The 25904-nt window shown below is 39.9% G+C and overlaps 1 protein-coding gene across 1 annotated transcript in view; it reads right to left on the bottom strand.

Moving 5' to 3' along the window:
* Positions 1 to 3594: 3594 nt before the first annotated feature.
* The window catches only part of NAIP (NLR family apoptosis inhibitory protein), a 31512-nt gene continuing 9202 nt past the window's right edge, over positions 3595 to 25904 (bottom strand). Inside the window, exons 5-15 of the mRNA XM_060092998.1 lie at positions 24843 to 24894; positions 22794 to 22913; positions 20849 to 20948; positions 17911 to 17992; positions 16163 to 16217; positions 13945 to 16053; positions 9355 to 9522; positions 7830 to 7982; positions 7394 to 7480; positions 5734 to 5898; positions 3595 to 4018 (exon numbers count right to left, since the gene is read on the bottom strand). Coding sequence (XP_059948981.1) covers positions 3654 to 4018; positions 5734 to 5898; positions 7394 to 7480; positions 7830 to 7982; positions 9355 to 9522; positions 13945 to 16053; positions 16163 to 16217; positions 17911 to 17992; positions 20849 to 20948; positions 22794 to 22913; positions 24843 to 24894 — 3456 coding nt within the window. The 3' untranslated portion in view covers positions 3595 to 3653. The remainder of the gene's footprint in view (positions 4019 to 5733; positions 5899 to 7393; positions 7481 to 7829; positions 7983 to 9354; positions 9523 to 13944; positions 16054 to 16162; positions 16218 to 17910; positions 17993 to 20848; positions 20949 to 22793; positions 22914 to 24842; positions 24895 to 25904) is intronic.

The raw sequence follows: 25904 nt of genomic DNA, 5'->3' as shown, positions 1-25904 counted from the left end.
GAGCCCTGGTCCAGGAAGATCCCACATGCCGTGGAGCCACTAAGCCCGTGAGCCACAACTACCGAGCCTGTGCTCCGCAACAACAGAAGCCACCACAATGAGAAGCCCACACACTGCAATGAAGACCCAACACAGCCAAAAATAAATAAGTTTATATAAAGTAATGAGATGGAGAGGTCTGCATAAAGAGTACTTTTGTAGAAAGGAAGGAGAAGGAGTTGGGTTTGGACTGTGTAGTCTGAGGAGTTGGATATGAGTAAAGTGTTCAAAGGAGAGACCTGGGATAAAGATGAAATTTTAGAAGTTAGCATAGACCTAGAATTTAAAGCCGTTCATCAGGATGAGATAGCTGAGGAAGTGGATATAAATAGAGATGTTAGAGGAGAACTCTGGGGTACTCCCAATGTTTAGAGATCTGATGCGAGAAGCAGTAAAAGAGACTGAGATGGAGCTCTCAAATTAATTAGGAGGAAACCCAGAGTGATGCCCTGGAAGCCAAGTGGAGAAAGTGTTTTGAGGAGTGATGGGCCATATCAGAGCTACCAATAGGTCAGATGCTACTAGCAAGTCACACAGGATGAGGACTAAGAAGTATTTGTTGAATTTAGCAGTGACCCTCATAAGGGCTGTTTTGGTGCAATGGAGGAGGTGGTAGAGAATGGAAAAGAACAGATGAAGACAGCACATGCAAACAACTCTTTCAAGAATCTTTGTATTTCTGAATTTTTGTTATATTTGGGTATTAGTAAAATTATATTTGACATAACTTTAGAATTTTTTGTGAATCTTGTGTTGGTTGTATATATGTGTATGTGTGTAAATTTTTTAATGTAAGATTTACTGTGGGTCATGGTGAAAAAAGGGTTTAAAAAATAAGGGATTAGAACAAGAAGGTGAAGAGAATGTTTAGAAAAGAGGTAAAGGATATGGGAGATGTTACTCATGTGAGCACAGGGGAAGGATTTAGGGAGTTGGAGAAGGTTGGGATATGTGATCAGAAAGGGAGAAGTTTTGAAACATAAGGATGAGTGTCAGGGCGATGAGGGATGACCTAGGAGTCCTGTGGAAATTGATGTATACTGGAATAAAGGGCATAGTGATCTTATGATCCAGAAATAATCCATTCTCTATAAAGGGCCAGGGTAAATTAGTTTAGCTTTGTGGGCCTCTAAAAATGTAAAAAAAAACACTCTTAGTGTATAGGCTGTGGTCATACTTTGCTGCTCCCTGCTTTTTTGCGGGGTTGGGGGGCATGCCACATGGCTTATGGGATCTTAGTTCCCAGACCAGGGATTGAACCCAGGCCCTCAGCAGTGAAAGTGCAGAGTCCTAACCTCTGGACCACCAGGGAATTCCCACTGCCCCCTGCTTTATACTAGAAGCCCTTGGCAGAAGCTCTGGACAAATAATTTGCATGGAGTCCTGTTATAGTTTAAAGTATTTTTAATAGTACATGTATACGGTACAGAATTCAGATGATTATATGCAGGATAAAGTAAACCTCCCTACCGTGTCCACTAGCTATCCTGCTCCCCTCCCTGGAATCTATCATCATTTACAGTTTCTTATTTAAGAAGTTTTCTATGAAGGTATGAACACGCATGTACATATATGCTCTGTCAATCTTAAATTTAACTAGATTCTTTTTCCTTGAGGTTTGAACTATGAAATGTAATAAGTAATACTTGTACCACTTACGACGTTATTGCTTTCATATCCAAATCCAGCCTTCACTGCCTACTCTGCAGTAATGAATCTGGACCCTGTAACTACCCCTCCCTTGTCAGCAGGTACAGTGTAAAGCTTTGTCAGTAGAGGGTGCTGGTGAGACACAGGAGGGGCAAGGGACTACTTTTCTTGGGTCCTTTGTGCCTCTCTAGCAGACACCTGCAGCACATGGTTTCTGCAGCACATGGTTTCTGCAGCACGTGGTTTCTGCAGCCTTGTGCGGTGCCTGCCTTCAGCAGTGCCCAGTGGCCAGCAGCACTCAGCAGCCCCACGTGGATGGCTTTCCCTGGCACCCCCAAAACACTTTCTAAGCAAAGTGCTCCAAGCTTATACCTTCTGGGGCTGCACCTCTTTAATTAAGCCAAGCTCTCTGTTGTCCATGGCTGTGCCTTCTCTGTCGAAGTCTAGATCTCAGCCCTGGGGTACTTTCTTTGGGTGCTCTCTCTCAGCCTAGCATGAAGAGCCATAAGCTACTACCTATACCTGCTTAGAGTTCTCAATTTCATAATCAATCCTCATTACTCCAGTTTCCTGTTACAGTGAATAACTCTTTATAGTAAACTTTCCCCAAATTACTGTGTGGTTTCTATCTCCTGATTGGACTCTGATACAAAACTTAAAACCTTTCTATTAGAAAAGCGTTAGATATAAAATCAGACAAGAAGATAATCCATCTCACCTCTAGTAATCTCACCCTCCAGAGCAACTATTAATGTCGTAATGCTAAACTAGTTTTATGCTTTATTTTAAATATAAAAATAAAAACAGCTACTTGTAAAACAGCAGTACAAAAAGGACGAAAGTAAAAGAATGCCTTCCTGTCCCCTTTCTACCCACTTAAAATAGTTACCACTATTAACATTTTCTTGTGTATTCCAGAAATTCTTAATGCATCTAGAAACATGAGAGTATAGTTTTTAAACAAATGGAATCATACCATATATACCGTCCCTGTGTTTCATGGTAAAAATAAAAATTAAGGTAAAAGAATGGTTGTTTTCCAACTTATACTAGCATTATGAATTTGGATTGGCCTTCTAACCATTCAGAAAACTCTGTTGATTAACTGGTAGGAATGAAATTTTGGACACAGGCACAGATGTAGACATTCACATCAAATGTAATACCTTGAACATTATGAAGTCACTGACAAAATATGTTCTCCCTGAGCAAAGTAGATTCATAAGAAAATTTTAAGGCCATTATAAATGCATGTGTTGGACTCTTAAACATGTGGTTATCTAAAAAAAACACTGATACTCAAGATTCTTGAAAACAGATTTAGCTAATTTCCAATAATGCTAAATTCTATTCTATACTTTTTTGCTTCTACAATAAGCATTGAATCAAAAGCCTCTAGAATGCAAGCATTTTCCCTAAATCCTATTTCTTCATATCCAACACAGTTGGTAAGGGGAAGGTGTAAGTAAACCCTGCTATACCAAAGTTAATAAAATGTACAAAACAGACCCTACAAGGATTAAGGAATACCTCGTTTCACCTATGTGTGAAAGTGATTCAGTCCTTAAGTTAGCCATTTTCTAATAACTTGAATACTCCTTTCATATTGTGGCTTTAAGGTAGATTGGTACACCTCTCCCTACCCCCTTCTCTGTGGCTTTGTTTGTTACTGTTTACCATAGTTAGCCTGAAAGCGTGTTGCTGACCCTGGGTAATGAAGAGTTAGATGCGTAAACTTGATTAAAGGTCTGATCTTTGGTTGGGGAGGGTCATTTAGGAACTTCAAAGTTACTGGTAATAATCTGTTTCTTAAGCTCAGTAATGGGTAAGCAGGTGTTTGGTTCTTTTATTACATGCCTTATGCATTTTATTTTGTATGCAGCATTTAATAACAAGTTTTTGAATTAGGTTTTTTTAATTGTTGACAAAAATTTTCTTGATTTAGCAGTTTTTAGCTAAATCTTCTATTTCTGAATGATTGGCGAGAATGGCAGTACCCATTTCCAGTGAAGGGTGAAGTGTTTAGATAGAGGATGCCTTTCTATCATGGCAGTAAGCAGTGTGATGTCTTCTGCATCCAGGAGCCAACTTAACATGTTAAGTCTAGTGAGTCTTGGCAGTCGTAACACACATTGACTCAAAGACTTGACTGTTGTGGCCTGAGCTTTGATACATTCTTTGAAATGCCTGGAAATTGTTAACTCTTGCAAGTTGGGCATGTTGTCCAGTGTTTGAAAGAAGTTTCTGTATCCTTCCTCTGTAATCTTGTGGTTGACTGAAAGATTAAGATTCTTGAGTTTCTGGAAACCTCCATTGATTGCTACCTTGGCTATAAATATAAAAGCAAAATATTTATGAAAACAGAATCATAAGGACTTCTATTTTCAATACTGGTAGCCTAGGTTATTTGAACCAACCTCTTCTACCACCATCACTTAAAATAGAAAATGCCCAATTTTAATAAAGATATATAAATTTAACAATAAGTACATTAGATAGATTTACTTCTAATTGGAGTATTAAAGATTAATAAATTACATTTAAAAAAACCAAACTGTATATTTTTACAAGAGACACACTTTAAATATAAGGACATAGAAAGATTAAAAGTAAAAGGGATACATCTCTAAATAACTGGTGTGGCAAAAAAAAAGACAACTGAAATCAGAAAATATTTTGAACTGAATGAGAATGAAAATATGACACTAAAACTTGTGAGAGGGAGCTAAAGCCAAGGTTAGTGCTCTAACTATCCATCTCAGAAAATTAGGATATCAAAAAAAAGAGAAAGTAGGACAAAAAAAGCAAATTATATCCAAAGGAAGTAGCAGGGGATAATAGAGGTAAAAGCAGAATAAATGAAAAACGTGTAGAGAAAAAAAAATTTAATAAAATTGAAAAACCAATCAGGTAAAAAAAAAAAGTATTGACTATATCAGGAATGAAAAGGGGACTATCACCACAGGTCATACAGATATTTTTAAAATTATAAATAATATGAGCAATTTTAGAAAAGTTTTTAAGTCCTTAGAAAAATGTAACTTGCCCAAACTGAACCAATGATAACACAAACGTATACCAATAGAAAACCCACAATGAGATATCACAACAGATTCATCAGAATGGCTAAAGTTTAAAGGTCTGACAATACCAAGCAGTAGCCAGAATGTGAAACAACTGCTGGTAGGAATGTAAGTTGGTACAACTATGGAAAACAGAATATTTACCAAATGACTGAAAGTCCTCCCTAGAAATACCTCCATATATGCATCAACAGTCATGTACAAAATGTTCATAGCAGCATTATTCATAGTAGCCAACTCATATCCAGTTGAATGGATAAATAAATTGGTGTATGTATAGTCATACATGGGACAATATACAGCAAATGAAAATCAGTGAACTCTATAGTCACACGCATCAGTATGAATCAGTATCACAAGTATGTTGAGCCCGAAGAGGCAGGCACAAGAGTACATACTGTGGAGGATTCCGTGACATATATTTTTAAAACAGGTACAACTAATCTATGGTGAAAGAAAGCAGTATGGTGTTCACCTTTGGGAAGGAGGGGAATGCAGTGTCAGAAGGGACACAAAGGCGGCTTCTGGAATGTAATATTCTATATTGTAACCTAATGAGTAATTGTTACACAAGTATGAGTAACAAGATTTAAGTATGTTCACTTGAAAACTCATTGAGCTGTACACTTAACGATTTTGTACTTTTTACGTGTATTAATTTTCTATTTTAAAAAAGTACTATAAAAAGGAGTACATGGTGGGTATGTGGCCAGGTGTCTGAGACACTAGGTGTTAAGAGTGGACTTGAGGGCTTGTGTAGTCTCAAGCGGGAGGCTATCTTTTACCAGAACGAACCAAAATCCACAGAACATTAGAGGGAACAATATGATAGCAAAAATGAGGAAGTGGGTTGAACATTTTTAGAGGGACGAATGTTTTTGTAGACATTTTGCAGCAGAAAGCTTGAGTAATACCACTGGCTTTCATGTGAGCTGAAAGAGTTTATCTGAGGGTATCTCACCAATTTCCACCACGCTGTCATCATCCAAAGTCTGGAAAAATGAGAGAATGCGGAGACATTGAAGATGCTGACATTGCTGGATGATCAGTTTGGCCACTTGATGAATCCCATCCCCAGTAGGAAGGATCAATTCTTCCAGGTTATTTAGAGAACCTAAAGTGTAGGCTATCAGAAGATATAAAAAAGCTATTCTCTGTACTCTGTTCCCAAACAATTGTAATTGAAAGTCTCAAAATCATGCACATTATATGAGTCCCCATGTAGCATAGAGGCTATTCCTCTTTCTCTCCAAGAAAGGGGTCAGCCTACACCTTGATCTTCATTGCTACTTCTAGACAACCATTCCTCCACCCTTCCCCAACCAGTCTTTCCTGTACTGAAGTCCAAAAGGCCTATCACATCTCCATTTCCCTTTTTTTTTTTTTTTGGCTGCACCACACAGCTTGCAGTTCCCCAACCTGGGATTGAACCCGGGCCTTCGGCAGTGAAAGAGTGGAGTCCTAACCACTGGACCACCAGGGAATTCCCATCCATCTCCTCTTTTAGACTGAAGCTTCTACTGGCCTCCAGGATACTCCTAGCTCCTCAATGCCTTCAGCCCCCTTCCTTTCTGTCCTGGTGTCATCCTTAGTGAGTTCTGCCTCTTCCTCCTAGCACTAAATCCTCACAACCCACCACTCTCATAACTTTTCACTTTGATCCCTCCTTAGCATGGCTTCGCTTGTTGCAGAGCACAGGTTCTTGTAGCGCGGACTTCAGTAGTTGTGGCTCGTGGTCTCTAGAGCACAGGCTCAGTAGTTGTGGTGCATGGGCTTAGTTGCTCCACAGCATGTGGGATCTTCCCAGACCAGTGCTCGAACCTGTGTCCCCTGAATTGGCAGGCAGATTCTTAAGCACTGTGCCACCAGCGAAGTCCCCATTTTTGTTCAAATAAATTCTTAATTTTTAATATGCTTCAGTTTATCTTTTAAGACCTGTTAGAACTTTTTTCCAGAGCATACACTGCTTTTGTAATCATAAAAAAATAAGTTGAAAAAGTAATCTCTATAGTTATCATTTTGTTAAATCTAGGTTTTCATATACTGAGTTTTCATAACCTTAAAAGATAGTTTCACCTATATTCTAGAAACCTTTGAAACAACAGGTATTTAACTTGTCTGGAATGGATACCTGGCAATGAAATTGCATGGTGCTGGGACTTCTCTGGTGATCCAGTGGCTAAGACTCTGTGCTCCCAATGCAGGGGGCCCAGGTTCGATCCCTGGTCAGAGAAATAGATCCCAGTGCCTCAACTAAAGATCCCGCATGCTGCAACTAAAAGATCAAGCATGCCGCAATGAAGATCCCGCACGTGGCAACGAAGATCCTGCATGCCATAACTAAGACCCAGCGCAGACAAATAAATAAATAAATAAGAAATTGCATAGTGCTGTAACAAACAAATCTGTATTCAAAGAAATGAGTCACTCTGAGAACATTGCTTTGAAAGACATCAAGTGAGATCAAGGCATTTGGAGGGTAAAAGTTGAGCAGCACTGTCCCTCCTAATGAGCAAGGGCAGCTAATACATGTTATAATTTGTTATAGCTAATGCAAAATAGGAGGATTTTATGGGGGAAAGAATAAAGAGCAAGCTTTAGGCACTGTTTTATAAACATACCAAATTTTTCAGCTGTTTCCTTATCAGGAATATATTGGTGTTCAAGATTTAATATCTTCAGAGAAATAAAATTTGGTAAAACAATGACTATAAAAGGGAAAAGAAAATTTAGTTATTCAGCTACATTTCTTATACCAAAAAGTAATGTGTTTAAAGAGTATTTTAAAAGTGATAGAAATTAATATAATAATTCAGATTGAATTAATTAGTATGACAAGTAGATAACACAAATCGTTGCTCAGGAAACAATTCTCATAACTAGAAATGTTTAAACATCTAGAAACAAATATACCTTACTTGAAAATTCATTTAAGATCAGATATTTATTGCAATAGTTTTGTTCTTTGACATCAATTGCATTTCTAAATTTTGGCTGTTAAAAAATGACTGTCCACAGAAGCATCTTAATCCAAAATTTTACAATTACACCTCTTACCAAATGGGGCGGCTTTAAAAAATGGTCCAGTAAGCTTAATTTCTTCAAGTTTCTTGCAGGAAGCAAGTACAGTCATGAGGGACTCGAGATCCGAAAAGAAATTACATTGCAGATGGAAAACACGAAGGTTTGGAGAATTCTGAATTAATTTGACTGTAAAATATCATATTTAAGGCATCAGAGATTGAAAGTTTCTATCAGAATTAGTCATAATTTATTAACTTGTTTCAACAATAGTGAATTAAAATAAAGCATCATGATGTAATGAATTGGGCTTAGGTTCAGGGTCTGTGTGACTAACTGATGAGCTACGTGAACCGTCGTTACCCTCTCTGGGGAATCAGTTTTCTCCTCTATATAGTAATGGCATTGACTCAGCTAAAACCTTCAGCTTTAACATCCTAATGTCTCTGAGTTTGCACATGATGTTTACACTATAGAAACACTATGCAAAGAAATATAAAGGCAGTGACAACTCTGAAGCAAAACTTAAATTTGATGAAAAAACTGCTGAGAAATATAACTACTACTTCCAGCTTCAGCTACAAATTTTTTTGCATGCAGCTCTGCATGTCAGTTCAGTAGAGATTTACCTTTTTTTAGTCTTTAGTGTTTAGTCTTTACTAAACTAAGGAATTGATGATACCTAAGTCATTTTGCTAAATGATATATTTAAGAAAGATAGCTGTACTGGGCTTCCCTGGTGGCGCAGTGGTTGGGAGTCCGCCTGCCGATGCAGGGGACGTGGGTTCGTGCCCCGGTCGGGGAAGATCCCACGTGCCGCGGAGTGGCTGGGCCCGTGAGCCATGGCCGCTGAGCCTGCGCGTCCGGAGCCTGTGCTCCGCAACGGGAGAGGCCACAACAGTGAGAGGCCCGCGTACCGCAAAAAAAAAAAAAAAAAAAAAGAAAGATAGCTGTACAGGTTGTTCATCAACCATGAGAATGGTTGATGAAATATATTTATAAAGGCTGATGAGAAACAGGGAAAGGCTTCTGATTACTACCAATCATCAGATTTCCTTCCCTCTTATCTGGCAGATCTCTAAGTTGCAACGTAAGAGCAACTTAAACAAAAACAAAATAAAAGAACTCTACAAACTATTTTTGGAGAGGCAGTACATACCACTGGTTAAGAGATCAGACTTAAAAGTCAGAATTCCTGTGTTTAATTGCAAATTTACCATTTCCTTATCTGGGTGACCTTGAGCAAATTATCAGTACTTAACCTCTATAACTCCATTTCCCCAACTGTAAAAATGAGAATATAATAGTATTTACCTGGTAGAATGGGTATGAAGGTTAAATGAGTTAATATTTATAAAGTGCTTAGAACAAATCCTACCATGTAGTAACAGCTCAATCATTACAAATAGCTGTCATTTTTTAATGACAACAAGTGCTATTCCGACAATTTACCTTGGATACAGGCTACACCCTCAGATCCACAGAAGCTTTAACTTAAATTATTGGCCAAGTAGGTTTTCCAAGTGATATAAAAACAAGTAAATCAAAGTGCCACACTTACCTAGTTTGGAAGGACCATATTCAGCTAAAATTTTGATCAATAATTTCTCCATTTGGTGGAGATTTAAGCATTCTTCAGGAATGACTAAAAAAACATCTCGTTTATCATCCAGATTCACAGACAGTTCTTTCAAGCACAAGAACTTGTCCAAACTAAGAAAGAGTTGATCTAGAAAGTAACACACAGTTTCCCATTATTAATCTAAAGAGTTCCAAATGCAAAATTTCAAACTGTCACTTGATTCATCAAACTATTTTCATATTTCAAATGAAAACCTTTCACATACCATAAGACTTGCTTTTTTAGAAAGCACATATATGAAGATAATGCTTTCTGCAGCATTTACTGATTATGTCAACTGAAAAAAAAAAGCACAACCTAAAAGTTTTGAGTTATGTTTTCTTCGGTGGACATTCTTAGGACTTCAAGTCCAGGAGGCAGCATCTCAAGTAATCCTGAGAAAACCGCTCCAAGGAGGTGAGGCGGGGAGCTAGGATATATAGGAGTTTTGCAACAAAGGCAGGTATTCAGAACAAAAGATTACTGTCAATAAAAGAAAACTAGGTATCTCAAGTTAAGGAATTTAGCACTTTTCTATGTATGGGAAGATGCAAGAGTCTGGGGTCACTAAAATCATTCTTTTGATGTGCACCTCAGCTGTCTGGGGCCAGTATCCTGTGTTTTCACATCCTGAGTTTCTTCAAGCTGCACCCTTTGGGGTGGCTGCAGTCTGATGACTGCTAGATGGCAGGTATTCTTCGTTTCCTTCCTGAGTTTCCTCAGGGCTCACTATCAGGGGTGGCTGCAATTGCTGATAGCTACAACATCCTTTGTTTACTGATATGGCAGGCAATATTTTATTTCTCATCTACTATATGAGAAGCCCTGTACTACACTCTGGATTCACAAAGACATCTCAGCAAATGGGGCTGGGACAACTGAATTTCTCCATGCAAAGAAGTTGCACCCTTACCTCCCACCACCATATACAGAATTGGCTCAAAATGAGTCAACAACCTAAATATAAGAGCTAAAACCATACAACTCTTAGAAGAAAACAGAAATAAATCTTCATGACCTTGGATTTGACAATAGATTCTTAAGATATGCTACCAAGAGCACTAGCACAAAAGAAAAACAGACAAATTAGACTTCATTGAAATTTGAAACTTTACAGATTGAAGTACATTATTGAGACAGTGAAAAGGGCAATCTATAAGAGAAAATATTTTAAAACCAAGTGTCCAATAAGATTTAATTATACAAAGAACTCCTATAACTCAAAAAGACAACACAATTTAAAAAATGGACAAAGGAACAAACAACCCAATCACAAAATGGGCAGGAGACCTAAAGGGACATTTCTCCAAAGAAGACATACAGATGGCTAACAAGCACATAAGATGCTCAACATTGCTGATTATTAGAGAAATGCAAATCACAAATACGAGGTATCGGGCTTCCCTGGTGGCGCAGTGGTTGAGAATCCGCCTGCCGATGCAGGGGACACAGGTTCGTGCCCCGGTCCAGGAAGATCCCACATGCCACGGAGCGGCTAGGCCCGTGAGCCATGGACGCTGAGCCTGCGCGTCCGGAGCCTGTGCTCCGCAACGGGAGAGGCCACAACAGTGAGAGGCCCGCATACCGCAAAAAAAAAAAAAAAAACTACGAGGTATCACCTGACAATGGTCAAAATGGCTACCATCAAAAAGTCTACAAATAGGGACTTCCCTGGTGGCGCAATGGTTAAGAATCCGCCTGCCGATGCAGGGGACACGGGTTCGAGCCTTGGTCCAGGAAGATGCCACATGCCACAGAGCAACTAAGCCCGTGCACCACAACTACTGAGCCTGTGCTCTAGAGCCCACAAGCCACAACTACTGAACCTGCGAGCCAGAACTACTGAAGCCCGCACACCTAGAGCCTGTGCTCTGCAACAAAAGAAGCCACTGCAACGAGAAGACCACGCACCGCAATGAAGAGCAGCCCACGCGCAGCAACAAAGACCCAACACAGCCATAAATAAATAAATAATTTTAAAAGTCTCCAAAAATAAATGGTGGAGAGGATGTGGAAAAAAGGAAACCCTCCTACACTGTTGGTGGGAATGTAAATTGGTACAGCCACTATGGAAAACGGTAAAGAGGTTCTTTAAAAAACGAAAAATAGGGACTTCCCTGGTGGCGCAGTGGTTAAGAATCCGCCTGCCAATGCAGGGGGCACGGGTTCAATCCCTGGTCCAGGAAGATCCCACATGCCGTGGAGCAACTAAGCCCGTGCACCACAACTACTGAGCCTACACTCTAGAGCCCGTGAGCCAAAACGCCACAACTACTGAAGCCCGCGCTCCTAGAGTCCGTGCTCCACAACAAGAGAAGCCACCACAATGAGAGGCCCACACACTGCAACTAGAGAAAGGCTGCATGTAGCAATGAAGACCCAATGCAGCCAAAAAAAAAAAAAAAAAACTAAACTAAAAATAGAGTTACCATATGATCCAGCGATCCCACTCCTGGGCATGTATCAGGAGAAAACCATGGTTTGAAAGGGTACATGCACCACGGTGTTCACAGCAGTCCTATTTACAATAGCCAAGACATGGAAGCAACCTAAATGTCCATCAACAGATGACTAGATAAAGAGGATGTGATGCACACACACAACGGACTATTACTCAGCCATAAAAAAGAATGAAATAGTGCCATTTGCAACTACATGGATGGACCTAGAGATTATCATACTAAATGAAGTAAGTCAGACAGAAAGACAAATATATGATATCACTTCTATGTGGAATCTAAAAAAGTGATACAAATGAACTTATTTACAAAACAGAAATAGACTCACAGACATAGACAAAAACTTATGGTTACCAAAGGGGAAAGGGGAGGGAGGGAGGGATAAATTAGGAGTTTGAGATTAACAGATATAGACTACTATGTATAAAATAAACAAGGACCTACAGTATAGCACAGGGAACTATATTCAATATCTCGTAATGATCTATAATGGAAAAGAGTCTGAAAAAGTTTATACACACACACACACACACACACACACACTATCTGAATCACTTTGCTGTACACCAGAAACTAACACAAAATTGTAAATAAACTACACTTCAATTTTTTTAAATGGGCAAAAGGATTTAATAGACTGTCTCCAAAAAAGACACACTAACAGCCAATAAGCACATGAAAAGATGCTCAACAGCATTAGTCATTAGGAAAATGCAAATCAAAACCAACGTGAGATACAATTTCACACTTACTAGGATGTCTCTGATTTAAAAAAAAAAAAAAGCATTGAAGATGTGAAGAAACTGGAGCCCTTGTACATTGCTTGTAGGAATGTAAAATGCTGCAGCCAGCATGGAAAACAGTTTGGAGTTTCCTTGAAAATTAAAATAGAATTACTATCATTAATAGCCAATAATTCCACTTCTGGGTATATATCCAAAAGAATTGAAAGTAGGGTCTCAAAGTAATATTTGTGCACCCATGTTCATGGCAACTTTAGCCAGAATAAACAGTGCAGGTGTCCATCAACAGATGAATTGATTAATAAAATGTGATATATACATACAATGAAATATTATTCAGCTATAAAAGTAGTGAAGTTCTGACACATGCTACAACATGGATGAACCTTAAAAACGTGAAAGAAGCCAGACACAAAAGGACAAAATATTGTATGGATTCACTTATGTGAAACAGAACAGACAAATTCATAGAGACATCAGCATCTGGGGAGAAGGAGGAGTTATTGTTTAATAGGTACAGAGTTGGGGACGATGAAAAGGTTCTGGAAGTGGATAGTGGTGATGGTTGCACAACACTGTAATTGTACTTAATGCCACTGAATTGTATACTGAAAAATGCTTTTAAAGTTTCATGTATGTTTTACCATGATAAAAAATATTTGAAAAAACAAAATTTTTCTAAATTTGATGATAAATATCAACCCATAGATCCAAAAAAATGTTCAGTGACCCTCAAGTAAGATAGATACAAAGCAAAGCACACCTAGGCATTTAACAAACTGCTGAAAATCAAACCCATACTAGCAACAATGAGAAAATGAAAAAATTTAAATACCATTTACAAGAGTATCAAAAACACAAGTACCTAGGAATATGTTTAATGAAAGATGATAAAGTCTACACTGAAAACTCAAACACTGCTTAGACAAGTGAAAGGAGACACAAATAACTGGGAGATACTACTTCCCACTTGTTTACTTCCCAGAGTACAAGCCCTTTCTTCCATGAAGCAGGTGGGGTGAGGGTAATTCTCAAGCATCATTTACATACAGATAATTCTTTGACTAATAACAAGTCATTTGTTTATTAAGAGACTTCATTAGTCATTTTATTATTTTTATCAGAGTTTGAAAGCCATTCTGTTATTTGGAAGCCTTTCACTAATTCATATTACTGACAGAAATAAGTTAGTAAAGATTTATTTTATATCTGTCAATCAGCAAGGATTTATGGTCTCACACTTTCAGAAGTTTTCATCCACCTAAAACTAAGAGTGAGAAGATAAAAGTACACAACCTAACAGTCATCTAAAACAGGTGCAGGTTTACCTTGTAGATGGGTTGTCTCTGAGACTTCAAGAGATTCTAGGGAAGGCAGAGTGAGAAGCAATTCCTGTTCCACTGCACTCAGCTCCGATTGGCTTATGGAGCACTTGGTGAACGAGGCCTTATACTGCTCAAGAGCTGGGCGGATGCTTTCAATAAAACCCCTGCTGCTGGTCAAGTGGAGTTCAATGTGCTGTGAAGCTGAGAAAACTTTCGTTAGAAACCTAAGCATCTCCTGATCCACAGCATCAGTACCAGTCACGTGAACTTCCAGAAGGGGAATCTTGTACTGTTTTGGAGAAAGGTTCCAATAGCCAGTGCTGATATCTCCTGGTGCCTTGAGTTGCATGTTCAGAAAACTGTTCACGGTTTCTTGTTTTTCAACTAAATTCTGCTTCCATTCACTCTCAAGTTCAAAAGCAGAAGCATAGTCCTGATCTATAGTTGGTGCCTGGGATTTGTCGAAAATTTTTTCCAGAAATGAAAAATCTGATTTGGGTAACCTATTTCCTCCTATGGAGACCTGGACGCTCCTTAACAATAACAGGCTTTCTGGGTGGTCAAAAAAATACTGTAACTTAAGTACACTCAAAGACAGGGTTCTCCCTTGAAGGAACTGCAAAATAAATGGAGAACAGGCAGCAACAGTGTTGCTTCGATAAGCAATTTTTACAGCCAGAGCCAGTAAATGTTTTGAAACCAGTGAAAGGTAATCTTCTGGAGAGTATTGCCACAACACCCTGAGACACTGCATCTTCTCTGAAATCTCTGGATGAAGCTTCAGGTAGTCATCATTTTCAGATATATTCTCCAATGTCTCTTGATTATCCACCAAAAGAAGCAATTGGGATACAATTGTTGGCCCTGCCTTTGTTGAAGGGTGGCAAGAGACATACTTCAAAAAATTTTCATAGGAACCTATAGCCATCATGGCTGAGTTAATTTGTTTCAAATAATGAAGTCCCAAATCTTGATCCTCTTGCCTATCTGAATCCAGGAGTTCAGTCAGCCTCATCCCAGCAAGAAATTCTTGGAATGAAGCATTCAAAAACTGATAGACTGGCCTCAGTCTCTGGGCTGTGAATTTGCTCATCAGGTACATGGCTAGATCTTCATCTTCACCAATCCCTACTTCTATGAGATCATCATCACTAAACTCAAAGCAAGATGAAAAAAACCCTTTCAAGGCCAGGTCACCACAGGAGGACACAGTTGCTTTGAGAAGGTCAGCTGCAGTTTTGTGCTTTAAGAAAAGGCATTCTATATAGGACTTGAAAACAGCCACATCATCAAAAGAGTGACAGAAAGGATACCGAAGCCAATTAGCACAGATTGCTGCTACGAAGAAGGGAGTTTTCTGAATTCCCAGCCATGTTTCATTCATTCTAAAGTCAGTCATAAACTTTCGCAGACGGGTCAAATCATCTGGAAAGAGCTTCCGTAATATATAGATGGTATTACAGAAGGGAAACGCTTTGATCTCTAGAATTGTATCTAGGTATCGGCGGATGTCCTTAGCCTTGTTTGTATGGACAGCAATCAATAAGCAGGTCCTTGACAAATGGTTTTTTTGAATCATCCTCTCTATGATTTGGGGGATTGAGCACATCTCTTTGTAGTCATCCAAAAGGAATAACACCTGGTTCTTTAACTGCTGGATGATGTTCCTCAGGCCCATTTCAGTAACAGATCCTTCTGTCTCTAGGAGTTGGTCACAAATGACATTGGCCAGCCCCTGGTCCAGTCTGGTAGAGCCAAGGGAGATGTAGAAAACCAGCTGGAACCTGTGTAACACGGGACAGCATCCTGATGCCCATAGAAGAGCTACTTTCTTCAGGAGGACCGTCTTTCCACTACCAGCTTCACCTTCCACACACATGACAGAGTTCAAGTTAGCAAAGACCTCAGGCAACACCACAGGCTCCTGCACCGTATTGATGATGTGTTTTGAAGCAAGGGACAGATCACAACTCAGCAGCTGATCGGTGGCTAGACAGGAAGAGACCTCAAGCAACGACATGTGGCAGAAAGGGGCACTGGTGTAGGCTTTTCTCAGGCGCTCACTCAGACTTTTTGCCTCCTGAAGCCACTGGGCTTCACCATGGGCCACCTCTGTGGAGAAAAGCAAGGAGGCACAGTTATAAATACTCTTTTAAAATCCCCTATGTAGAAATATATGTACACATTCATCTAATCCCATGTGCTACTTCCAGATCCTTACCTGGCACTGCAGAACTCACTGCTGACTCTTCAAGATTGCTTTCACTTGTAGTTTCCTTTGAAAAGAAAATCCTCTATTAAATCAGCATTTGTACGGGGCTTCCCTGGTGGCGCAGTGGTTGGGGGTCTGCCTGCCGATGCAGGGGATGCGGGTTCGTGCCCCGGTCTGGAAGGATTCCACATGCCGTGTAGCGGCTGGGCCCATGGGCCATGGCCACTGAGCCTGCATGTCTGGAGCCTGCGCCCTGCAGCGGGAGAGGCCACAGCAGTGAGAGGCCCGCGTACCGCAAAAAAAACCCAAAAAAACAAACAAACAAATAAATAAATAAATAAATCAGCATTTGTATAAGAGGGTGGGGCTTTGAATTACAATTAGGGACCAGACATTTTCTAAACCCAACCCATCCTCAAGTATTTATGCCAGTTGCAGGGAGGAGCACTACAAATATGAAACAATAAGTGATCTGCAAACACACACAAGTGTGTGCTCCTGGGTGATATCCAAACAGTGCATTCCATGGGTGACTTGAGCCGTTATTACTGTCCAGATGATTAGAATCACAGTGTCTAGAGCAAGATGGACCCTCCAGAAATCATTAGGTGCAACTTCTGATCTTAGTTATCAACAGTTTTTTAAATATTACATACCTGGGATATAGGAAGGTTATGTTTCTTCCTTTAAAAATAAGCTATTTAGGGGCCTCCCTGGTGGCGCAGTGGTTAAGAGTCCGCCTGCCGATGCAGGGGATACGGGTTCGTGCCCCGGTCTGGGAGGATCCCGTATGCCGCGGAGCGGCTGGGCCCGTGAGCCATGGCCGCTGGGCCTGCGCATCCGGAGCCTGTGCTCCGCAACGGGAGAGGCCACAACAGTGAGAGGCCCACATACCGCAAAAAAAAAAAGAAAAAAAAAAAAAAATAAGCTATTTAAGGGGCTCCCCTGGTGGTCCAGTGGGTAAGACTCCAGCTTCCAGTGCAGGGGGCCCGGGTTCCATCCCTGCTCGGGGAACTAGATCCTGCATGCATGCTGCAACTAAGAGTCCACATGCCACAACTATGAGCCTCCATGCCACAACTAAAAGATCCCACATGCCACAACTAAGATCCGGCACAGCCATAATAAATAAAGAATAAATAATAAATAAATATTTTTTAAAAATAAGCTAGTTAAGGGAGGTGGGGGGATGAGCAAAGATGAATCAAGTGAACGACAAATTACCTTGTTTTCTTTTTGGGGGATGACGAACATAATATACCTAACATACAGCCTCAAATAAGGGGTGTGTGTGTATTAAATTGGCAGTGGCTAATCTCCTAGAGAACTATGTAGAATTTCTCAGTTTAAAAAGGGGTCAACCTATTTAATCTGTATTTTTGATTTGGTTGGTTGGTTGCTGTTGTAAAAGAAACATATCTTCCCAGCTTTGAGAAAAGCCAACTTGCAAGTCAGACCTTACTGTCCTCCAAATGATGATCACAGATGGAATCCAGGTAGCCTGGATGCTAATCAACTTTTAGGTCCAAACGAGTCTGGGCCTCAAAGTAGAAGGGATTGACTCTACATTTCATGAAACTAGGTATTATGTTTTGTTTATTGTAGCATCCCCATCTGCAACTGGCGCATGATCGGTGCTTAACAGATATTTGTAGAATTCATTTATTTATTTTTTTAATGATGAGCAGTTCCTTTTCAAAAACAGTTTTTAATCACATGATCACACACTCTGAAAATAAACAAGGTGGTGTTCATACCGTTAAGTCAGAAAGTTCACCATGGCTCTGAAGGTCTGGAATCACTTCTGCAGAGCACTTCATATTGTAGAGAAACTGACAACTAAGCACAAAAGTTAAAAGTTATAAAAATAATTGTATGGGACTTCCCTGGTGGCGCAGTGTTTAAGAATCTGCCTGCCAATGCAGGGGACACGGGTTTGAGCCCTGGTCCGGGAAGATCCCACATGCTGAGGAGCAACTAAGCCCATGTGCCACAACTACTGAGCCTGTGAGCCCTAGAGCCCGTGAGCCACAACTACTGAGCCCACATGCCACAACTACTGAAACCCACGCACCTAGAGCCCGTGCTCCACAACAAGAGAAGCCACCGGGGCTTCCCTGGTGGCGCAGTGGTTGAGAGTCCGCCTGCCGATGCAGGGGACACGGGTTCGTGCCCCAGTCTGGGAGGATCCCACATGCCGTGGAGCGGCTGGGCCCATGAGCCATGGTCGCTGAGCCTGCGCATCCGGAGCCTGTGCTCCGCAATGGGAGAGGCCACAACAGTGAGAAGCCCGCGTACAGCAAAAAAAAAAAAAAAAAAAAAGAGGCAGAAGATTTGAGCCTCATATGGAGCACCAAAAAACAAAAACCACAAAACAAACAAAACAAAAAACAAACAAGGCAGAGGAGAAATAAAAATGCCATACAAAAAGGGAGTTGATAGAGTCCAGGAGAGGTTCTAAATAAAATTAGACTGCATCCTAGCTTATTTTTCCAAGAATTAAGAAGAATATCCCCACTGTTTAAAAATTTACAAAATATTAAATCCAAATAAGAAAGAAAAAAACACAACTACTTCTGTCAAAACACCTTCAAAACTGTATCCTCTTTAGAATCTTAGAATTAGATGGAAGTATTTAAGACCTGTTCGTATTAATATTTATTTCTGGAAGAGCGCTTACTAATTACAAAGTGAAAACAAAAAAATGTTCTCTTACAGTTGAACATTTTTGAAGAGTTTGGTGAGTGAAAAATAAGCCAAAAAAAAAAAAAGGTTAAAGAGCTACAGAAAATAAATATTAAAAAGTAGCCATTTATTCATGAAATTTTAGAACACTGGAAACAAACAGAAAATCCTAAATGCATCCAGGATGGGAAAAAGTAGTTTGCAATGAAAGGATTAAGAATCAGAAAGACATGGAATTTCAACAGCAGTATTGGAAGCTATTAGAAAATATAGCAATGTCTGTTAAACTTAGAATTACTTCCAACCTGGAATTCTATACCTAGCTAAACTACCAAACGAGTGTGAGAAAATATATATAAATATTCAGATATATGCATTAAATGGAAGCTAAAAACATGTATCGCTTATGCAATCTTTCCCAGGGAACTGTGGAGGAGTGTTCCAAAGTGAATGAATAGAGTGAAGTGAGTCAGAAAGAGAAAAACAAATATCATATATTAACACATATATGTGGAATCTAGAAAAATGGTATAGATGATTATATTTGCAAAGCATAAAAAGACATAGAGAACAAATGTATGGATACCAAGGGAGAATGGGGGTGGTGGGAGGAATTGGGAGATTGGGATTGATACACATACACTATTGACACTATGTATAAAATAGATAACTATTGAGAACATACTGTGTAGCACAAGGAACTCTATCTAATGCACTGTGGTGACCTAAATGGGAAGGAAATCCAAAAAAGAGGGGATATATGTATATGTATAGCTGATTCATTTTGCTGTACAGCAGTAACTAACACAATATTGTAAAGCAACTATACTCTGATAAAAATTAATTAAAAAATAAAAAGACATAATCCAATTCCACAATTAAACAAAACAAAATAACAACAAAGTGAGTGAATAAACCAAGAGGAGGGTGACAGTAGATCCAGGAAACAGGAGCTATAACACAGGAGAGAGGCAATAGGAATCCCTAGGATGACCATGAAGAACGATTCCAGGATCCTAGGGTGACTACAGGACAAATAGTTCATATTGAAGCAGATCAGAGACTTCACAACAGACTCCTTTAAGAAAATGAAAATGGTGTGCTATCTTACAAGTTTGAATGACTGGAGAGAAGATTTAAACATTTGGGAGAATTTGAAGATGAACTGGTGCTAAATACATTTTAAAACTAAGAAAATGGGTATATTTTTTAAAAAGGAAAATAACAAGTGTTGGCGAGGAGATGGAGAAACTGAAATACATACATATATATACATATACACATATACAATTACATATATCTCAGCCATAAAAAATAATGAAGTACTGATACATTCTACAAGATGGATGAACCTCAAAACATTGTGCTAAGTGAAGCCAAATACAAAAGATCATATTACATGCTTCCATTTACATGAAATATCCAGAACAGTAAATCTATAGAGACAGAAAGCTGACTGGTAGCTCTAAGGAGCTAGGGTGCACTGGGGAGATAGGGAATGACTGCTTAATGGGTACAGAGTTCTCTTTTGGGATAATGAAAACGTTTTGGAATTAGACAGCAGGGGGTGATTGTGTAACATTGTGCATGTACTAAATGCCACTGGACTGTACACTTGAAAATAGTTTATGTGTGAATTTCACCTCAAAAACCAAAAAACTAAGCAAACATACTAATGAGACAATTGTTACTTACTACAAAAATTGGAAGTGGTACAGGGAGGGAAGGTAAATTACTTATTACTAGGCTCCGCCTTTATGAAGTCATGCTAATGTAAACATGTAATGTGAAAATAATGATTGAACCAAAACTGTGCTGTGACTATAGTGAGAGGAAGGCTAGATGGGAAAGGGGTCATGAAAGCAAGGGCATGAAAGAGAGAAAGACTCATCCTTCATCGTAAGAATCAGAGAGGTGGGCAAAGGCTTAATCAGAATATAAAATGAGGGGAAAATTGCTAAAGTATCAATACATCCAGATTCATAGACACTAAACATTCATTCTACTCACTTGGGAAAATATTTGGTGTGTTCTTCTAATGGGTCATCACCTTCCTCAAACTTATACAAACATCCTCCACAGGAAAAACACTGGACGGTGTCGCTTTTACCTAGAAGTAAGGAAATTTGATCAGTGCCACTGGCCAGTGTATTTGTCGAGTGACACACATAATAACTACCAGGCCTTTATTAGCAAAACCCTACTTGTACTTCCAATCAGATTTTGTGACAAAGTCACAAATCGGGTCACCAGTGAGGAAATATTCTATTTAGGGCTCTTCTCTCACCAATGGGGTCATGAACAAGTAACATTCAATGTTCCTATGTACCATGAACTGATTAACACCCTCTCCCTGTCCTCTCCTCATTCTATGGAGCAAGAGATTTGCAAATCAGAATGTGGAACTGAAGTTCCATGAAGGAAGAGATTTTTTTCCTGTTTTGCTCCCTAATGAATCTCATGGACTTAGAAGAGTGCCTAGGACTGACTAGGCACGCAGTAAGTTATTTATTTAATGAATAAATCAGAAAGAAAATATTTGGAGCTCAGGAAAATATATATGAGCAAATATAGCAACTCTCATGTAAGTAAGTTCGTGAAGAATCAAATGCCTCTTACTACATTATTGCTAGGTTTATTCCACTAGAAGTAGGATCAAGTCTTCATGTGAGACTCTATTTCTTTGGAAGGAAATTAGCATTTGGATCTGCCAAAAGATTGAACTAGAAATGGAGCATCCATCATCTTCCTTCTTTTCTTGGACTCCTGTAGGCATTGTAAAGCCAGAACAGAGGAAAACCTCCCTTTGTGTCTGGATAAAAATAGGAGGTCCTAGAGCTTGCAAGACCCCAAAAGGGTGAGATGCCTAGGATTTGTGGGGAGAGGAGGAGGTTCAAAAGGAAGAGGGTGAGGACACTGGACAGAGGGTCCTAGAGGAAGGCTGGCAAGAGGAAGACAGAATGGAGAGAGCAGGAAGAAAGGGTGGAGCACCGCTTTTCCAAATGCTTAAGCCTGTGAGGCATTAAGATTTTTTGTACCAATGGAACTTGTCAGTTCGAGTGAACACTACATTCCCCTACTCTGTACTGCTCTGTGGTATTCTTGACCCCTCTGTAAAAGGTCCACATGGACCTCCACTGTAACTTAGCATGTGTGTTTGGTCTGAAGAAGGCCAGCAAGGTTCCCAGGAAGGACACAATATCCTTTCACCTTATGGTACCTCAGGCAGAGGTTTAGCTGAGGGGAACCTGCCCGCTCTTTGTGCATTACAGAGTGGAACTCCCTGATGACCAGCAGCTCAAGAGAGAATACTATGAACTGATGGAAGATTCTACATGCTTAGGAATCATTAAAAGGCATTTCCTTACTTTCTCTTCCAAGGAGTGTGTGGCAAAAACCGCTGTCCACACTCCTAGTTAACTCTCATTCTTCCATAGTAACGGAAACCCCAATTTTCAGCTGGGCACATTGCTACCCAGAAAAAAAGTTAAATGTCCCAGCTCCTCTTATAGGTAGATATGGCCATCTGATACAGAAAGGAAAAGGAATATATAAGGAATAATGAGGGAATTCCCTGGCAGTCCAGTGGGTAAGACTCGGCGCTCCCAATGCAGGGGGCCTGGGTTCAATCCCTGGCAGGGGAACTAGGTCCCACACACATGCCACAACTAAGAGTTCACATGCCACAACTAAGAAGTCCACATGCCGCAACTAGGGAGCGCACCTGACGCAACTAAAAAGAAAGATCCCGCACACCACAATGAAGATCCCATGCACTGCAACTAAGACCTGGTGCAGCCTAAATAAAGAAATAAATATTTTTTTAAAAGAAAAAGGAATAATGAAAAGAAGTAGGAATTGTTGAGCTTAGTTAAATACGAGCCCAGGATCATGAAGTGTATGTGGGGTTTAAATGGGCAGCAAGGCAAGAGCATGGGGCAAACTGCTGACTCACCTATGTAGAAAAAACCTGCTTTGGCCAGAGCTGCAGCTCCCACAGGGGATGCCTGGGGCCAGTTCTTGAAAGAGTCCAGTCGGAGTTCTTCATTAGCAAAGATGCTGCCATTGTAACACACTTGAATAAAAAGCGTATGGTGAGACCAGCAAGCTTTGATATTGCAAGTATCAGTGTTTGAGTTATCCTTTCATATTTACAGACAGAATGATATGTTTGGCATTTGCTTCAATATAATTGAAGGAGGGGATTAGAAAAGAAGAAACAGGCAAGGCCAGACTGACCACATGTTGAAGCAGAGTGGTGGATGCATGGTGGGGATTTACTATGGTCTTATTTCTGTATAGATTCAAATTTTTTTATAATAAAATATTTTCTAGTGGTTGGGAGTCTGCCTGCAGATGCAGGGGACATGGGTTCATGCCCTGGTCCGGGAGGATCCCACATGCCGCAGAGCGGCTGGGCCCATGAGCCATGGCCGCTGAGCCTGCGTGTCCGGAGCCTGTGCTCCGCAACGGGAGAGGCCACAGCAGTGAGAGGCCCGCGTACCGCAAAAAAAAACACAAAAAACAAAAAAAAGCTAGAGGAGCTTCCCTTCCACCCCAAGTTAGTATCAGATTTGAGAAAGGCAAATTTTCCTTGCAGCTCCCTTAAGAGCAGGCAGATTTGTTTCTTGCCCTTTGGGTGTCCACTCTATGCGGTGGTTTCTATTAGACTTTCCACACTGGGCTGGCCCTGGGGTTTGGTTCCTGTCTTCTGCACCCTTTGAGGATTTGAAAACCAACTTATGTTTATTAAATATGTTAATAAAATTAGATACTGCAAAATTCCTTAAGATGAAAGCTTGCTTCATTATTCTACTTAGCCCCAGGATTCCTGCTGTCACTTGAGTTTTAACTGGAATATAACTTAATGTACTGGAAAAACCTCAGTCTTTTCCTCCTCTGTGTCTCCTTTACTCTCACACTACCTCACATTCACGATACTTTTGATACAAGATGTATGGGGGTTTTCTCCCAGTAAACACTTCTCTGCAACACCAGCTGGGTGTCCTACAATTTAACTCTGTTCCAACACTGTCTACTTAGTAGTGTCAGATCCTACAGGTTAAAGGCTCAATCCCATAACACTGCTCCTACCCCATTTCATTTGTTAGAGTGGATCACAGAACTCAGAGAAACACTTATGTTTGTTTAGTAAAGGATATGATCAAGGCTACAGATGAACAGCCAGATGAACTGGCCCATAGAATGAGATCTGAGAGCTTCTATCCTCACAGAGTTGGAATGTGTCACATTCCCAGTGTGGATGTGTTCATGTACCTGAAGGCTCCTGGAAACCTGTACTACTGGGATTTTTATGGAGGCTTCCTCACACAGGCATGATCGATCATTAACTCCATTTATACCCCTCTCCCTGCTCTGAAGAATAGGGGGTGGGCTGAAAATTCAAACTTCTAATCATGGCTTGCTCTTCCCAGTGACCAGCTCCCATCAAGAAGCCATCCAGGAGCTCACCCAGAATCACCTCATTAGAAACCAAAGACGCTCCCAGTGTTCTTATCACTTAGGAGTTTACAAGGTTTTAGGAGCCCTGTGTCAGGGACAGAGTCAAAGATCCAATATTAGAACAAGAGATGCACCTCGTGATGTTATCACTTAGGAAATTACATGGATTTTAGGAGCTCTGTGCCAGGAACTAGGGGCAGAGACCAATATTTATTTTCTATTATTTCACATTTAATTTCTTAACAGACACTGATCCATTTAAGAATGTTTTCAAAACCATTTTATCCAGAAACCTTAATTGTTTTAAAGGAAATTCAGTCAAGGACCCAACCCTGACGTATTTCCCTATGCTCATTTATGTTAAAAAAACTAAGTCACTCCAGGAGACCAGAAACTCTAATGAAATGTTTTTTTTAAAAATTACTATAGCACCATAAAATGAGGAGGAAAATGGAGGGGTTAAAAAAAAATTAGGCTAAAAAAAAAAAGCAAAAGAAGAAATAAACAAGCAAAGCTTTTTGAAATACGTCTGAATCTTTACCTGAAGCCATAGGTAAATCTCTCTTGACCCAGGAACTCACAAAATGTTCTCCCTGAAGAAAATTAAAACTCAAGTTATCCTACAAATGACTATGTATAAAACAAATAAGCTATAAGTATCTAATGTACAGCACAGGGAACATATCCAATATTTTATAGTAATTATAAATGGAGTATAACCTTTAAAAATTGTGAATCATTGTGTTGTACACCTGAAACAAATATTGTGCATCAATACCTCAATTTAAAAAAATTCAAGTTATCGACTTGGAGCATACAACTATCTATGAATAAAAATTAAAAGAACTCCCTCCTCCAACCCTGCCCCCAAGTGAAGAGTTTCATTGGATTGAGTGGCAGTGTTATTAGAGAATTATTCCTTGAATTATTATTTCTATTAATGATGTAATTTTTTATGCAGTGTAAAGGGAAGAAAAAAAAATGTGAATGTTTATTTATACTCAACAGGAAGCCGTCTCCGGGTCAGTTTTTCCAGAGATACAACTCAAAAGCTAAGTTACAACAAGATATCACAGAGGTCCTTTGACTAATGAGAAGTATGAGATGTAGGAAGGAAACTGGATTCAGAAGGGTGGTTAGGTATTGAGTAACTGATTCTTCTCTGAAAATTGCACCCAGATTGCTATCTGAAGAAACACTCCTCCCCCACTCTCAGGCCATGTTTTCTGCAGGGTTCTCATCTGAGTCGTGTTAGCCAATAAATTTGCTTTTTTTGCATAAGCAATTTAAGCTGGATTTTCCCATCACCTGTCACTAGGGAAGCCTTCCTGATAGAGCATAAAGTAACCAGCTCTGAGGCCCACTGTGGGTAGTGTGCAGTGGTCTGAATGTCTTATGCGGGCACTCAGATGGGGGTGGCCAAGGGAAGCTAGGGGAGGTGACCTCAGTCAAAGAGGGGAAGACTACCAGGAAGGCAGACAGACCAATCAAAAGGCAGCCCTGAAAAAAAATTCTAAGGGCTCTAGTTGACCAAGAGAACATGCTTTTCTTCAATCTGCCCAATGAGAGGTAGGGGAATGAAATAAGGTAAGAAGAAAGAAGG

The sequence above is a fragment of the Mesoplodon densirostris genome, chromosome 3 (genome assembly GCF_025265405.1).
Source record: "Mesoplodon densirostris isolate mMesDen1 chromosome 3, mMesDen1 primary haplotype, whole genome shotgun sequence".
NCBI lineage: Eukaryota > Metazoa > Chordata > Mammalia > Artiodactyla > Ziphiidae > Mesoplodon > Mesoplodon densirostris.
This window is presented reverse-complemented; position numbering and strand designations above follow the sequence as displayed.